General features: G+C 30.6%; 2 protein-coding genes and 1 long non-coding RNA gene across 3 annotated transcripts in view; 1 reads left to right on the top strand and 2 right to left on the bottom strand.

The window, feature by feature from the left end:
• Positions 1 to 6,670: 6,670 nt before the first annotated feature.
• Positions 6,671 to 9,648, bottom strand: LOC116021926 (peptidyl-tRNA hydrolase, mitochondrial-like). The gene is made up of 9 exons (XM_031262457.1): positions 9,318 to 9,648; positions 9,124 to 9,208; positions 8,341 to 8,408; positions 8,209 to 8,259; positions 8,055 to 8,128; positions 7,562 to 7,620; positions 7,399 to 7,475; positions 7,110 to 7,305; positions 6,671 to 6,949 (listed from the first exon to the last, which is right to left on the bottom strand). The coding sequence occupies exons 1-8, from the start codon at positions 9,603 to 9,605 to the stop codon at positions 7,192 to 7,194; spliced, it is 816 nt and encodes a 271-aa protein (XP_031118317.1). The 5' UTR covers positions 9,606 to 9,648; the 3' UTR covers positions 6,671 to 6,949; positions 7,110 to 7,191.
• A 3,434-nt stretch (positions 9,649 to 13,082) lies between these two features.
• Positions 13,083 to 16,012, bottom strand: part of LOC116023327 (protein PLANT CADMIUM RESISTANCE 7-like) — a 4,532-nt gene continuing 1,602 nt past the window's right edge. Inside the window, exon 4 of the mRNA XM_031264317.1 lies at positions 13,083 to 13,237. Coding sequence (XP_031120177.1) covers positions 13,161 to 13,237 — 77 coding nt within the window. The 3' untranslated portion in view covers positions 13,083 to 13,160. The remainder of the gene's footprint in view (positions 13,238 to 16,012) is intronic.
• Positions 15,394 to 16,012, top strand: LOC116023328. Its single transcript, XR_004099410.1, has 3 exons — positions 15,394 to 15,647; positions 15,751 to 15,829; positions 15,960 to 16,012. It is a non-coding gene; the product is annotated as an uncharacterized LOC116023328 (long non-coding RNA).

Raw genomic sequence — 16,012 nt, forward strand, 5'->3', positions numbered from 1 at the left:
ATAAAAACAATTTCCTCCTCCCAAATTTTCCCCCCAAAACTTAAGGGTATTTTGGTAAAATCATTTATTTTATTTATTTATTATTTTATTAATTATCCATCCTATAATATTATTATGGTAATATATGATAATGATAATATGATAATATGGTAATATTGTTAATATTAATGGGTGATGGGTGATTGGTGATATATAATTGATAATTGATAATATGGTATATGGTATTATTCTTAATATTAATATATTAATATATAATATATAAATATATACTAATATTAATTAATTAATTGGTGATTATTTTAAAAAAAATTAATTAATTGGTGATTGGTGATTAGTGATATGGTAATATTGTTATATATTAATATTTATATTTATATAGATTGATATTGATATTAATTAATTAATTGGTGATTGGTGATTAGTGATATGATAATCTATATCTATATCTATATATCTATATATATTTATATAATTGACATGTAATTAACTATATTAGAATGAAAAAATTATATAATATTGTAGTAAAATTTTTACATGTCAATCATCTATATTTACATAAAATTAAAATTAATTATACTTTCCTTTTGAATAATCTTTCATATTATGTTTATCCTCCACTATATAATGATGAGAAATGACTCTTCTCTCACAACGTATCAATATCTGTGCTCTCACTATTAGTTAGAGATCTATATAATCTGTAATTCTACGAAGTCGAAGATCGAACTTTAACACGCGTAGAATTGTTATGGTATGCGATATGATTTAATTTTTAGTTGATTCATTCTGCATGTTGGAGATCCTTATGGTGTAGTCTGCATTCCATAGAGTATTTTATAGTACTGTGATTTAGTTTGATTTTAACAGCTCAATATGCTTTAATTTTTGCTGATAAGGTTTCAAGTAGCTAGGCCAATATTGCCATGGGCGTATCACGTATGTAAAATTACAATTTTCAGAGTGATTGTAGTGAACAATCAAATGTTTTCTATAATTATATATTTTAATCAGATTACTTTGATTGGTAATTTCTAATGGAAAAACATTGTATTGTAACTTTGTATTACAAGATTTTGAATGATAATACCTTATTTAACTATCCATCTTTTTAGTTGTACTGTGCAAAATAACTAACAATCTACGGATGCTCATCTATATATTGTAGAATTTGCAATCTTGATCTTCCCCATTTACGGATGCTTATGTAATTTGGTAAAAATGGTGGTTACTATACTTGAATAAATCCTCAATTATTCATTCCAATTGTTCGTTTTACCATTCCAATTCTTCATTTTATAAAAAATGGTGCATTGGAAGCTAAACATGGGTCATTGTATCATTGATTGTTGATTCCAATTATTATTAATCTTTATCATTAATTGCACAATACTAATTCACACTTATTAGTTAAAAAATGGTGATTACTATACTTGAATAAATGAAATAATAATATTAAATTTTGTAGCCTCGATTTAAAATCTATTATGTTAATATAATAATAATAATAATAATAATAATAATATATACTCCGTAGTAATAATAATCTAAAATTCTTAATATAATTTTCCTAATAATAATAATAATAATAATAATATAATAATAATAATAATCCATAACTCTTAATATAAGTTTGTAACTAAATTTTCCTATTAAATCTGTTTATAAAGGTAATTATAAATATAGAATTGAGAAATTCCTATGATATTTTATTTAATTGATATTATTCCTAATATATTTTATTTAAAAGGCTTCCTTCCTTTTTTATAACATTGTTCCATATGTTAATCCGTTTAATATGCTAATCTATATAGGTAATTACCATATACTATTTATCATCTAAATAATCCGTGGTAATTACACTATATTTAACATCTAAATTTATTATGGTCATTAAACATAGAGATTTCATTCTTACGATAATTTTATATATTTTTACTTCAGATAATGTCAATTACCCGTGCATTTCATTTGATTACTTTTGAATAAAATCTTAAAAATTATGACAACTAATGAATTAATATTGTTGTTCGTAATATAAATTTTATCAAATTAGTTAACGAAATTGATAATACACATATTACATCCATAATTAGAGGAGATTAACAAAATTATGATAATTATTTCAATTCACGTATTATTATGCTAATTCACATATTGTTACGTCCATACAATTATGTAAATTATTTCAATTCACAGATTATTACACATATAAAATTATGCTAATGGTTACTTTGGAATAAAATCTTAATAATTATGGTCATTGAGAAATTAGTTCAAACATTATACTTTTATTAAACGGTTTTTTATACTTACCGTAATTTTATCTAATCAATTAAAGAAATTAATGGTACACATATTACGGACATAATTAAAGAAAATTAAACATACACATATATATTACGGATAAAATTAAATAAAATTAAACATACACATATTACGTCCATAATTAAACGAAATTAAAATATACATTATTTCCCTTTTCTCTCTAAAACCAAACGCCTTTCTCTGCTGCTCAACTTCGGCTTTCACTGCCAGCCTCTGGCCGGAGCTCTAATGGAGCTTTGAGCCGGCGGTTTTGGTCACCTTCTACGTTTGCTTTCGCTCCGACCATCGTCGCAGTTCAGTCCGCCTCCGACCACCGCCACAGATCTTCTTCTTCGGTTTTCTTTCCCTTTGAATAAAATAATAGTAGGTAGGTATTGGGTTTGTGTTGGTAGTCTTGAACTCCCAACCCTACTTTGACTTTATCCACTTTTTATTTTTTCTATTATTATGTTTTCCTCTCGTTACTTTCACGAGCATTTTTCCTCTCGTTACTTTCACGGGCATTTCATTTTCATTAGCATAAATCGTTTAGTTTGGTTTCGGCAAGTGTTGATCTTATCCTAGGCGAGCAAAAAAGAATGATGACGAAGACCCAGATCTTTGATGAAGCTTTAAGCTCCTTAAAGGAGAAGACCCAGATCTTTGATGAAGCTTTAAGCTCCTTAAAGGAACATAGCTTCCTAGTTATGAAACAGTCTGCGATTCAAAAGGAACATAGCTTCCTAGTTATGAAACAGTCTGCGATTCAAGTTTTCTATAGCATAGTTAGAAAAGTTGTTTCTATGTCTGACTGTAAGGAATGGTCTACCATTTCATTGATCGTTGATGTAAACGTTTTATGTTATGAATTAATGGAATCTACGTTTTCTTTCAAAAAAAAAATATACATTATTATTTAATTATAATATATACTCCTTAATTACCATACTTATTCATAATACATGGACGTCATAATTAGCATAATATTAATCTATACTATATATAAAAACATAAGAATAGTAAAGGCATATTTTAAATTTTAAACAATAGTAAAGGTAAATTAAAAATAGAATGAAAATATTTCAATAATAATATTCTACATCATTAATTAAAAATAGAACAGAAATTAGGTAAAAATACCAGTGGATCTATTATTCTAATTGACTAATTAACTGGAAAAAAAATCGACTAAAAATGAATCTGATGTTACTAATTGATTGAATATATAAAAGGAAATGAATATTAATAATTGACTGTAAATAAAAAAAATATCCATAATTAACTAAAATGAAAAAGGAAATGGTCATATCATTGCAATTTAATTAAAAAAGGAAAACATTCTACATCATAAATAATAAAGGCATATTATAAACAATATTAAAGATAAATTAAAAAAGGAACGGAAATTAAAAATGAAACGGAAATATTTCAATAATAATATTCTACATCATCAATTAAAAATGGAACGAAAATTAGGTAAATATTACTACGTAATTCTTTTCATTTTTCCTAGATAAGGTTGCCTGATATTAATTTACACATAACAATCGGCACTAATAATTAAAAAAAAATAAAAAAAATAGAAGAACTGGCGGAGACGTCTGTTTTTTTTTAAATTTTATTATTATTATTATTTAATTATTTTAATTAAAATTATTTAAAAAGTTTATTTTAAAATTAGTAACCACCATGTCATCACAATTATAGGTAAACAGGTCAATTTGGACTTTTTTTTTTTTTGGAAAACATGTCAATTTGTACTTAATTGCATGAGTTTATATAGTTCAGGAATCAAATTGCATTCTTTTTGAGTTCGATGGCCTAATTGCAGTTTTGTGTGTAGTTCAGTGGTTTATTTGACCATTATTCCAAGAAAAATGATATTACTAATTGATTTAAAATATAAAAAGATCGTAATCTATATTCTATACTATATATAAAAGTAAAATCCTCCTATTTCATTCCCCGCCTAAACTTTTGTAGTCAATTAATGAAATATTTTATTGGTCAAATAATTAATAAAGCTTATTTGTTAAGAAAATGTAAAATAGAAATTAACTAATATCTATAAATTGATAATATGTATACTCACGTATCAACACTATTAATAAAAGTAAAATCATTTATCGGGAAAAGAAAAGGATATTACTAATTGACTGAAAATTATTTAAAAACTTTAATAGTTAATTATACTTTCCTTTTGAAAACTCTAAGTTATTTAAACTTTAAAAAAATTAATTGAACATGGGTTGTTAGATTTTTATAATAATCAAAATTAATTCATTCAACTATGGAGGAGGAAGATAAAACTAAATGCAATATGGGGAAAATGAATATACTTAAAGTATAAAAGTATAATTACACATATATTAGTGTAATTGACTAATAATAATTGCCTAATAATTATTATGATAATTAAGTTAAGCATTGATCGTTGAATTTATTTTTATAATAATTACAATTAATTTATTTCTCATTTTCTCATATTTATTTTAGTAATAATATAATTATATAAGTCATAATATAATTATATAAGTCATATTACTTATAGATCTTTTAAAGATAATTTTAGACAAACAAGTCATATATTATTCAATTAATTGAGTAATATTTTTGTACTAATCTTATAATCAAATAAATGTACACGTTCAATATTAGAATTTTTTATAATTTCATCTTTATTTTTATTATCTCAATATATAATAAAAAAAATTTATCCACGCCCGGGTAATTGGACAATTATTTGTTCTAATCCAAAGGAAAACATCAGAAAACATAATCGATCCAATCAATTTCATCAATTGCGCTATATAATATTCGATGTTATAATATATATAATTGTATATTGATCCAAATATTCTTTAAATATTATAACAAATTCATTCCGTGCAACACACGGGCGAAAATACTAGTTTAAGTTAAAAAAAGAAGTCCATAAGAAATTATTAATTTATTAAAATTAAGATTTTAAAACTTTTCAACTAATCAAAGGCTCATTGTTAAAATTGACCATTAAATAATTCATATTTTTGTAACAATTAAATCTTCATTGTTAAGTAAAGTTTTATTGGTGATTATATAGTGTGATGACACATCTATTATTATTCTAAATAAATGGGTGGTTATATGATTGAATTCCTATGATGGAATACTATCTTGTAAAGAATTATGAATATGGTGGTGGTGATGATGATAATACTCTCTAATGAATATTTTTCTTTGACTTTATTTTTCTCGGATATTCAAATACAAGAAAATCCAAAAAAGGAGGTTTATCTTAATCTTAGATCAAAGTCATTTGTGATTTTTAGAGAGGTTTCTTCATAAATAAAAATTTGGATGGTTTTTCGACCAATAAGGGTGGGTTTTTTCTTAGTTTTTATTCCTACAAGAAAAAAATTTTGTGGGTCACAACTGTGAAGAAAAAGATGCAAACAATGCATCTTATGCCATAGTGGATGCGGGGTTTGTGTACTTAAGGTACGTCGACCTAAAGCTTTAGGTGCGCGTGGTTTGTGTTTTTAAGATGCTTTGTTTGTATAGTGCGCCATTGTAATGCTTAAGGTGCGTAACTGCACAACCGCACGGAAACCCTTTCCCGCACCTGAACGAATCCTTTTATATATATATATATATGTATGTATTCAAATCTAAGAGCACAACAACAGTAAACAAACACTGTACAGAAACTTGTCAAGAACCCAGAAAACAACAAATAAAATTAAAGGCAAACTAAGATTGGTTTCATTATGAAGGAAAAGATATGATGTTGCCGGAGAGTAGCATGTGTTACCCAGAAAGTCCAAGAAATCGTCAGATAAAAGAAGTTTCTCTGATCCCCAGAAAACAAAAGTTTGAATAACTGTTTGACGTTTTTGAACGAGGACAGGACAATAGAAGCCTGCCTGGGACAAGAAACTGCACTGGTGTGAGGGGTCAAGTGAGCTGAGAGTACGTCTTGATTGTGAAGTTAAGAATCAAAAACTGGAAGGCAATAACCAGCATTAATAGTCATTTTTAATTCCTCAAAATCACCAAAAGTATAAAATGTGAAGTAATATTTCCTAGTAAGGGGGGTCTTGCCTTGATTTCACTTCGACTTGCTTTTACCTTTATCTCTATCTTTTCCCCTATCTTCAACAAAAGACATCAAAACTATGATGAAAATGTATTTTAAGACGTTTTTATCTATTCATTTCAAGCATTGACAACAAAATATTTTAAAAAATCAACTATTGTATGATGTACGTCATGTTAAAAAATCACGTGTCAGACCTTCTCTTAAGTAAGAGTCAAATTCCTAACTGAATTTGAATTAGTCATACAATAACGAGGACACCAAGAATAGAATTGGTAAAAGAAAGAGTAAAACAATCAAAATCCAATACTTCTGTATTCAAACTTAATGCCCATTTCAAATGTCACTCTTCATTTCTAAGCCTCATATAGATGTGATATAAGATTCTTAGATACTGATTTTAGTAGATAAGAGTGTCATTATTCTTATAAAAATGTAAAATATAAATACACCATTGCTTAGTTACCACTCTTCCAAAGGAGCAAATAGTTCGAATTCCTCCATCCTTGAATAACTTTGTGGTGACAGAAAACGCGAAAAATGATTTCCAAGTACCGAGCTCAAACCCTAAACAATGAAAACACAAACAATATCAATAAAATCAATAGCTAAAAATGTTTTCAGCACTTGGTACAATCACCTCCTAAAAATAAATGATACAACCTTTCTTAGACTGTAGATATATCTTTAGAGCTAACTTTCATCAGATTGAATTAAATTGTACTACCTGGTGTTAGTGGCAGATGAGCAGATCCCTTCCTTGCATTTGAAATGATTTTTGACAATAGCAAGACTGTAAATTGAATAATTTAACTAAATTGTTGTAATGGTTTGGCGCTATTAACAAGTGTCGCACTTTTGTCAAAACCCTCCAGCACAAGAATTCGCACAGCTTCCACGCCATTTTGCAATGTAAAATCAAGCTAGAAAACAAGAAAACCCCACCATCAACATCTAAAATAGTAAAATCTGATATAGTGAGTCTCTCAGAACATGGAGGTGAACAGATATAGTACCTCTGTGCGTTCTTCTTTATTAAATGGGCGAAGAACAAAACTTGAAGGAATCATCTTCCCTGGAGGTCTCCCGATTCCTACATGAAATAAGCAAATCCGTTTACATGCTTAAAAAAAAAAGCAAGTGTAATAGCAAGAAACTCTTTGGACTTCTGGAAAGTACCTATTCTTAAACGTGGAAAATCCCGACTACCTTTGAAGTGATCAATAATACTCCTCATCCTTCAAAAAGGGAGAATATTTTAAGACACAAAGATTGTGACAAAAGACTGCAACACATGCTTCTAAAACAGCATACATACCGTTGACTCATCGAGACACAAGGTTTGTTCTTGAACTTTTTATTAGTTACAATACTGACCAATGTTTGCTTAATCTTGATTATCAAGTTTTAAATATTTCTCTTTCAGGAGCACAAATACATTGCAAGTAATGCTATGATATATAAAGCCATCACAATAAAGTATTATAATGCAATAGAACTTCTTGTCATAACTATCATTATTATCCAGAAAGCAACGTCTAAACTAGCTTGTGACAAAATGCATGAATTGTTACTAACCTCCTCAGAAAGTTAGCCATAATTTTATATTTTTCAGGTCAGGCATGAACAGGCAAATGGAACCAGATAAAAAGCTTGAAGACAAGAAAAGTACCCATTGTGCCCTCCATGTCCACCTTTAGGCAATAACCGCAATTTCGCAAAAGGTAGATCCATGTCATCAAAAATCTATAACAGAAGAACAGACAGAGGGTAAGTACTTACACAAAAAGAAATGCTTAGTTCCAAGGTTCAATAGAAATTTTTACCACAAGAACTTGCTTCAACGGAATCTTATAAAATGAAACGATTGCTCCAACCTGTTAAAAGTCCCCAGAACACAATCAGTGGCTTGCAGAAAGTTTTGTTAAAACAAAGACATGCGCAGTTGGAGAACTTACAGACTCACCACTTGCATTCATAAAAGTCTGAGGCTTAGCAAGCATAACCGGAACATCTCCAATGAAACCTTGCAGAAAAGCCAAAAGCACGAGAGAAAATGCATTTAGAACAACTATACTAAGGCTTTGTTTGGCACACTAGCTGAAAAGTTAGGTGAAAGTTGAAAGTTGAAAAGCTAGTAGTTAATAAACTAATTGATTGAAATTAAAGTGTTTCGTAAAATTATTAGGTGTTTAATAATAATAAGCTTATAAGTGTAAAAAGGCATTGGATTGAACCCTCCCCTCAAACGAAAGCTTGGAGGCCACCAATACAACCGGGTCACTCAAGTGGACTATAATGCACATGGGCCAAATCACAGTATAATACTAAATCCAATCAAATAACTAGTCTAACCCATTGCCTTATAAACCCCATGTTCTCTCTTATTTTTTCAATGTGCGACTCTTAACACAAAATAAGCTACGGAGTATTATTATAAGCTTCTCATGTTTTACTAAATAGAGCTTATAACTTATCTGTAGCTTAATAAGCTATAAATCTTCATCACTCATAATGTTTGTGACTGAATCGATGAACATTCTGGTTTTACCATATTAGATCCCAATATATTCAATAGTACTTCAAGAATAGCTACAATGCAAGGAGTTAAATTAGTTCTCAATGGGTAGTTCAATGGACATCACAGTGAATATTAACTGATTATATAGACTGGAAAAAGAAATTAATAGGAAAATAAGTAACAAAACAAAACAAAACAGAAGTATATATATGTGAGGAACCTTTTCCAAATAGGGCTTTGAAGGAGACGCTGCTCATTGATATGCCTTCTGCTTCAGCAATTGCGTCCACCATTTCGAACCCCACCTGTATCAAAATTATAATCATCAAATTTAATTCCCAGACTATATACACACACATACGCATATATAGTTCATCCAACTGATAAAAGAAACTGGGGTAGAAGTATACGAACATTGTGGCGAGTCCCGTTGTATAATTTGCCAGGGTTGCCGAGGCCGACGACGAGCCAAGGCTGGGGCTTCGGCTTCTCCGGTGGAATCGGAGAGGGTGAGCCGGCAGATGAGGTTGACATTGAACAAAAGAACTGATGCGAGGGATTGGTTCCGGTAGGGTAGCTCCTCCACCTCCTCCGGTAGAAGGAGGAAATTGTGAATTTGGCCCAGGAAGGGGTGGAGAGTCGGTGGCTGCGGCAGCCGGTGAATGATAGCGCAGTGGTAGAAATTGGGGCACCTAAATTCATGATTGTTTTATACTTGAAGGCCAACGATACCAACCGAAATTCAATTTAGTGCTATATAGAGCCATAGAGGCATAGAGCAGCAAAGGCGTAAATAAGAGCGATTTAAGTATCTTTTTAAACTTTTTTTTTTTATTTTTTATTTTGCAAAAAGTATCTTTTTAAACTTGAAAAATGTTTTTTGAATTTTTTTAAATAACTCATACTTTATAAAAAAAATTAATTTTTTAATGTTTAGTTGAGTGTTAGAAAATTATCTTTTTTTGTTTCGTCAAAAGTTAAGAAATGCATTTTCCTGAAAATGATTATATTATTTGTTATAATAATAATAATAATTATTATTATTATTATAATAATTATATGTGGTGAAGGTGTTGGTAGTTGTGATGATGTTGGTGTTGGTGGTAGTGGTGGTGGATGGAGATGGTAGTGTTGGTGCCGGTGGTGGTGGTAGTGACGGCAGTGGTGTTGGTACGTGGTGTTAGTGGTATTGGTGGTGATGGTGGCAGTGGTTGTAGTGGTGGTGGCGATGGTGGTGTGGTGGTGGTATTAGTGGCGATGGTGGTGGTAGTGTTGTAGTGGTGGTGGTGGAGATGGTGGTGGTTGCGGTGTTGGTGGTAATAGTGGTGGTGATGGTGGAAGTAGGGTGGTGGTGTGTTAGTAATGGTGGTGGTAGTGTAGTGGTGGTGGTGATGGTGTGGTACGGTGGTGTTGGTGGTGGTTTGATGTTCGTGGTAATAATAATAATAATAATCTGGAAACTAATTTAAAAAAGAAGAGAGATGAAAAATAAAGAATCTAAAAAAAATATCTTTCGACTAAAAAACAATGAAGACATTTTCCCCCAAATTGAGCCTTTTTTTCCGTTGACCAGAATAAATATTTTTTAATGAGTTCATTTTCTTTGAGTACCCAAATACTGAAAAATCCAAAAAATGACTTTCGAAAGTTATTTTTCGAGTTTTCAAACGGACCCTAAAACTTGTTCCTATAAATATTGACAATCATCACCCTCCCTACTTCCATAGGTAAAATGTGTCACTTGCCCATTACAACTGAGCACTATGCTTTTTAGGTTGTTACTTGTTGCATACAAAAAGTGATTAGCTTCGATCTTGTGTCATTGTTCACAGTCGATTACCCAAAAATCAATTGAGTTGTACGAATTCTAAGTGATACTTTTGTCCAATGATGTTGATATTACTAAATTGTCCCTGAGATTGGCCGAAATATTTTTACAATAATCACTTCTCTCTCTCTCTCTCTCTCTCTCTATATATATATATATATATATATATATATATATATATATATAATCAGTTGTGAAGCTTCTCTAAGGTGAAACGTGCGGATTAATCACAACCTTTATCTTGCCAAGATCAACCGCCTAGAATGAAGAACAATTTAAAAAAACGTTGTGGCATTACGTCATTTTGTGTAAGGTCACAACTTAAAGTATGTAAGTTTAAAGCTTAAGATACGTAAGTTCAAAGCTTAAGGTGTGTAAGTTTTTTTTTTTTTGAATACTACTAATTCTATTAGAATGCATTGTATTGCCTCCACTGAGACTCAAACCCACCACCTCCCTTATAAAGGGAAGGGTTTGATGCCACTGGACTACAAGGTCCTTGGCAGGTATGTTTAAAGTTTAAGTTACATAAGTTTAACTCTTAGGTGCGTAAGTTTATAGCTTAAAGTGCGTAAGTTTATAGTTTAAGGTGCATATGTTAAAGCTTAAGGTGCGTAAGTTTATAGCTTAAGGTGCGTATGCTTAAAGCTTAAAGTGCGTAAGTTTATAGCTTAAAGTGCATATGTTTAAAGATTAAAGCTTAATATGCGTCACTTTCTAGTTTAAGATGCATCAGTTTAACTCTTAAAGTGCATATGTTTAAAGCTAAGCCTCCTCTTGGTTATAAAAATCATGTCTGCAACGACCAATTTGGTGCCTGTAGGCACCGTTATATTTTGAAATAACTTGGTGGTTCTTTGTTTGGGTGACCCCCTCCCCCCTTCCCAAAAAAAGTGCATATGTTTAAAGCTTAAGGTGCATTATTTTCCAGTTTAATGTGCATAAGTTCGAAGCTTAAGGTGCGTCAGTTTGAGACATTTGATCATTTGCATCCATGTTGCCAGGAAGCGCATTTTAAAAAAATTTCCTTCAATTTGAACCGTTGATCTATATTAAATCAACGACTCATATTTCAGCACATTCTTCATTTGGAAGAAGCTTTGCACGTGAACTATCCACTATATATATAGAGTACGGAGTATCAATTAACAAAACATTGCACTAAGAGCATCCTTATCAATGGAGTTTTTTCGCGGTTTTTAAGGAGTTTTTGCAAGTGTGATTAGGAAAGAGAAAATGGGAGGGGAAGAAAAGAAATAAAATAAATATGATGATTGTTTAAAAAAAAAAAAAGAAAGTCAGGCGCCCCTGACGCTGGGCGCAATAATTGCTCATCACGCGTGCGTGATGCAGCTGAATCTTGGAGTCCGTAGGGCCCATTTCCTGCCATTATCCCCATTCTTGCATATGAATTTTTCACATTCTCTCTCCATTTCTCTCACTTGCCATTTGGCAAAATCTAACATGATCCCAACATTATTCATAAATGTAGATGCTCTAATATGACTTGTTGCTTTAAGAACTTTATTCTTTGTTCAAGGCAAATTGCTAAATCTCAAGCATAGTACATTCATTAATTTTCTCTCTCCTTGAAACCAACAATAATGACAATTTATATAAAAGTATATTAATTTGAAACTTTCTAAAGTTATAAATATCTTAGAGAGATGTTTTAGTCGATCTCCTCGAAAGAAAAATATATAGTAGATTCTTGCATCTCTTTCATATTTTTTTTTTCTGTTGCTAATAAGATTCGATCCTTGATTTTTCTTTTTAAATTTCATTTATGTGACTAACTTAACTGCCCATGTGAACCTCTTTCATTTTTCTCTTACTTAAACTTAAAACTCAAGTGAACATCATTATGACTTGTTGCCTCTTCAATTCATAACTTAATTATAAGGAACACAAAGCATAAAAGAAATAGAGCAAAATGTGATGGAGGATCATCTAAAAGCTTTTAATAATAAACCTTACCATGATGGAGATGGAGTCCAAACAAGAATTTCAATTAAATTTCTTTTTCCAATTAATTAATGATATAATAGAACATTGACTCGTTATTTTTTCTAAAGCATATTATTATTACTAAATATTTAATTCTAAATTTGATTCTTACCCTCATTTTCCAACCAAACAACCCTTAAGTACTGTTTGATTTACTTTAACAAAATTATTTGAAGAACTATCAAACATAATCCCACTAATACATTCATATCAATATAGTACCACAAGAAAACACCTCGCTGATAACTTCCAACCGTAATATAATAGTAACAATAAGACAACATACATTTGGAATTCATACAAACAATCCCAACCATGTCTTTCCACACAAATTAAAACTCATCTTGAATTGAAATACATATATAGGAAATAGACAATAATATAATGTAATTAATTAAAAACCATCAAATTAAAATCCAAAGTCAGCGACCCATGGCAGGTGCAACAGCTGGAGGCACCATTGTAACTTCCTTCCATTTTTGTGCATTCACCATCCATCCTTCACCCCAACCAAAATAACATTACATAAATAAAGATAATTAAGCATAAAAATCAACCTCAAATATTCTCGAAACCTAGGTTACAAAAAAAAATCGGAATATATATGTATGTGTATATATATATATATATATATATATATATATACACACACTCATATTCAGAATTTTATTTCACCTAAAATAAACCATTATTAGATCTCCACACATCATTATGTCCTATTTGGTATGGAAACATGTCCTCCAAACTTAATTATTATTTCACTCATATTCGAATTTATACTTAGTGAATATATCTAATGTTCGTAATTAACTAAAGTCAAGTATTATAGGTTAAATATTTACGGCATTTTTGGTTACTCATATTCGAATTTATACTTAGTGAATATCTAATGTTCGTAATTAACTAAAGTCAAGTATTATAGGTTAAATATTTACGGCATTTTTGGTTCCTGGAATAAATTTTGAGGGATGAATATAAATTTTATTCTAGAATGAAATATTCATTCCATTGTTTGGTTCGTTGACATAATAGATGTAATAATTATTTCTAGGGTTTGGTTGGATAGATCAAGGACTAGAAATATATTCAAAAGATAAAAATTAATTACCCTTACAAACATATAATAATAATAATAATAATATTATTATTATTATATTCTTGTGAGGGTAATTAATTTTTGGTGTTACATTAAAATATAAGGGTGTGTTTGGTTTGCATATGGGAATCGGAATCGGTATGGGTATCAAATACTTGGTAAGGGTAATGGATTTGGTGAAAGTATTTTGCATGTTTGGTAGTAAGGTGAAATGAGAATTATTATTAATAGTTGGGGAAGAAAGGAGGAAGGGAAATAAAACCCTTATTTCATTAGGGTATGAGTTTTCCCATTGGGTATTCCAAATCGATAGTAGTATTCTAAAAACCTATCTCAACCAGACAATAACAATCACATATCCATACCTTATGCCTAAACCCACCAATCAAACACACCATAAAATTACCTTGGGTGGGGTCAACGCCACGGTTCATGAGCTCTCGGTGTTCCTGGCATAGAGCACAAGGGAGACAGCAGCAATGAACCAAGCAGTCATTACAGGGATCCTCAGGGAGGTTGAAGAAAGCTCTGAGTTTTGTTCTGTAAGTGCATGTATAGTAACATGCACACCCAACACAGGCGAGCAGAAAGTATATAATCCCACCATGAGCACAAGCTGCATGCACAAATACATATATATATGGACTCAATTAAATTAATGTCTTTTTCAATATAATCACTTGTATAAGTACATACTTTTGCAATAAACTAAAACATTTTTTTTTCAATAAATTTGATGAAATAAGCTCATCATAAAAACTTGAGGTGTTAGTTCTAGTTTTAGTGTTGATAGATCTTGACTATTGTGCATGTTTTTCCTCTGTTGGAGTAAGTCTTGTGTGAGATCGTTCACCTGAGATGACATGCATGCATGTAATACGTTTCTGTAAAGTGTAATACATTTCTATGAAGATATAAAAAGTATCAGAACAGCCTCATCAATTGAATTATGCGCCTAAGGTGTGCACCTCAACAACCAATTCATCTTCTCTCTTCTCCTCTTTTTTTTTTTTTTTTTTTTTTTTTTTTTTTTTTTTTTAATGTGTAAGTTTGAAAAAATCATTTATTTTGGTAGTTTTTTTCCTTCTGTTCTAGTGAATGTAAGATAGTAACTTGCTATGGATCACTAGTTGCCTTGAGAAGGCCACTATCTGATAGTTCAGGTTTTGGTTTCTTGATAAAGTGTCCATTTTTTTACCCTTACCACAAATTATCATTTCAATTCAGTAAGTAATGTAAGGTACTTTCATTGGCTGGGGAATAGTTTTTCAAGTGATTATGTTCTCTTCATGACTTAGAAGAAAAATAAGTTGAGAACCTGTGAGATTGGATTGATTTAGTTTCTCCTTTTGAGACTCATAGCTTACATTGGTTTCCTGTGCAAGCCTTTCAGGATTGTATGGATGAGTTTGTATGTATTAAAGCATAAAATGTTGGCTCTAGATGTTGCTAAATCATTTGTGACTTGACTTGACCTGTACTAGATTAGACTGATTAGTATAGAGGTTTAGTTGAGTTGAGTTTTAGTTAATCATTCTTGTGCCTGTTTGCAAACCAACCAATTGATGTTGGAAGATCATTTCATGCTTAGATTCTCCTATCTATTGTGCACAATGTAGAGATAGATTTGTTTGTAGTTTCAGATGTTAAATGGTTCACACTAAATATTTTTCTTGAAAATTTTACAGTAATTACTTTGCTGGCTTTTATGCTGGAGTTTTATCTGATAATGTAGCTCATGCAACTGTAGGAATGGATTGCTCCAAGGCCAATGCACTTGCATTTACTAAATGGAGCTCTACAACATCCAAGTGTGAGTATGTTTCTTTTTGTTTTTTTTTTTAATGCCTTGAAATTTATTTATGAACATTTTCATAAATGTTGATGAATATGTGTTTACTGACTCAACCATGTAGTCTGCTGAACAAGAATCTGATCTGTGGTCTCCTTTGCCTAATCAAGGAAGGAAGCCTTGTGCTGCTCAAAATAACCCTTGTGAGTATTTGCAATGACCAAGTGTATTGATCGCATATCTTGTTCTTACTTTGCCAGTGCAACCCTTGGGAATAACCTAACTCTGTTTAGTTGAATTTCTTTTGCTTTGGCTTCCTATGCAACTCTATAGCTTTGCCAAAGAAGTCTCTGGGATATATACAGGTGTTTCTTGATGGGGGTTTG

The sequence above is a fragment of the Ipomoea triloba genome, chromosome 6 (assembly GCF_003576645.1).
Source record: "Ipomoea triloba cultivar NCNSP0323 chromosome 6, ASM357664v1".
Taxonomy (NCBI): Eukaryota; Viridiplantae; Streptophyta; class Magnoliopsida; order Solanales; family Convolvulaceae; genus Ipomoea; species Ipomoea triloba.

Excerpts from the sequence above, each read along its gene's own strand:
- LOC116021926 (XM_031262457.1), bottom strand. The coding sequence starts at position 9,605 with ATGAATTTAGGTGCCCCAATTTCTACCACTGCGCTATCATTCACCGGC. Across the intron at positions 9,209-9,317 it reads ACAACGGGACTCGCCACAAT|GTGGGGTTCGAAATGGTGGA; the intron begins GTTCGTATACTT and ends ATTTTGATACAG. Across the intron at positions 8,409-9,123 it reads CAAAGCCCTATTTGGAAAAG|GTTTCATTGGAGATGTTCCG; the intron begins GTTCCTCACATA and ends CTTTTCTGCAAG.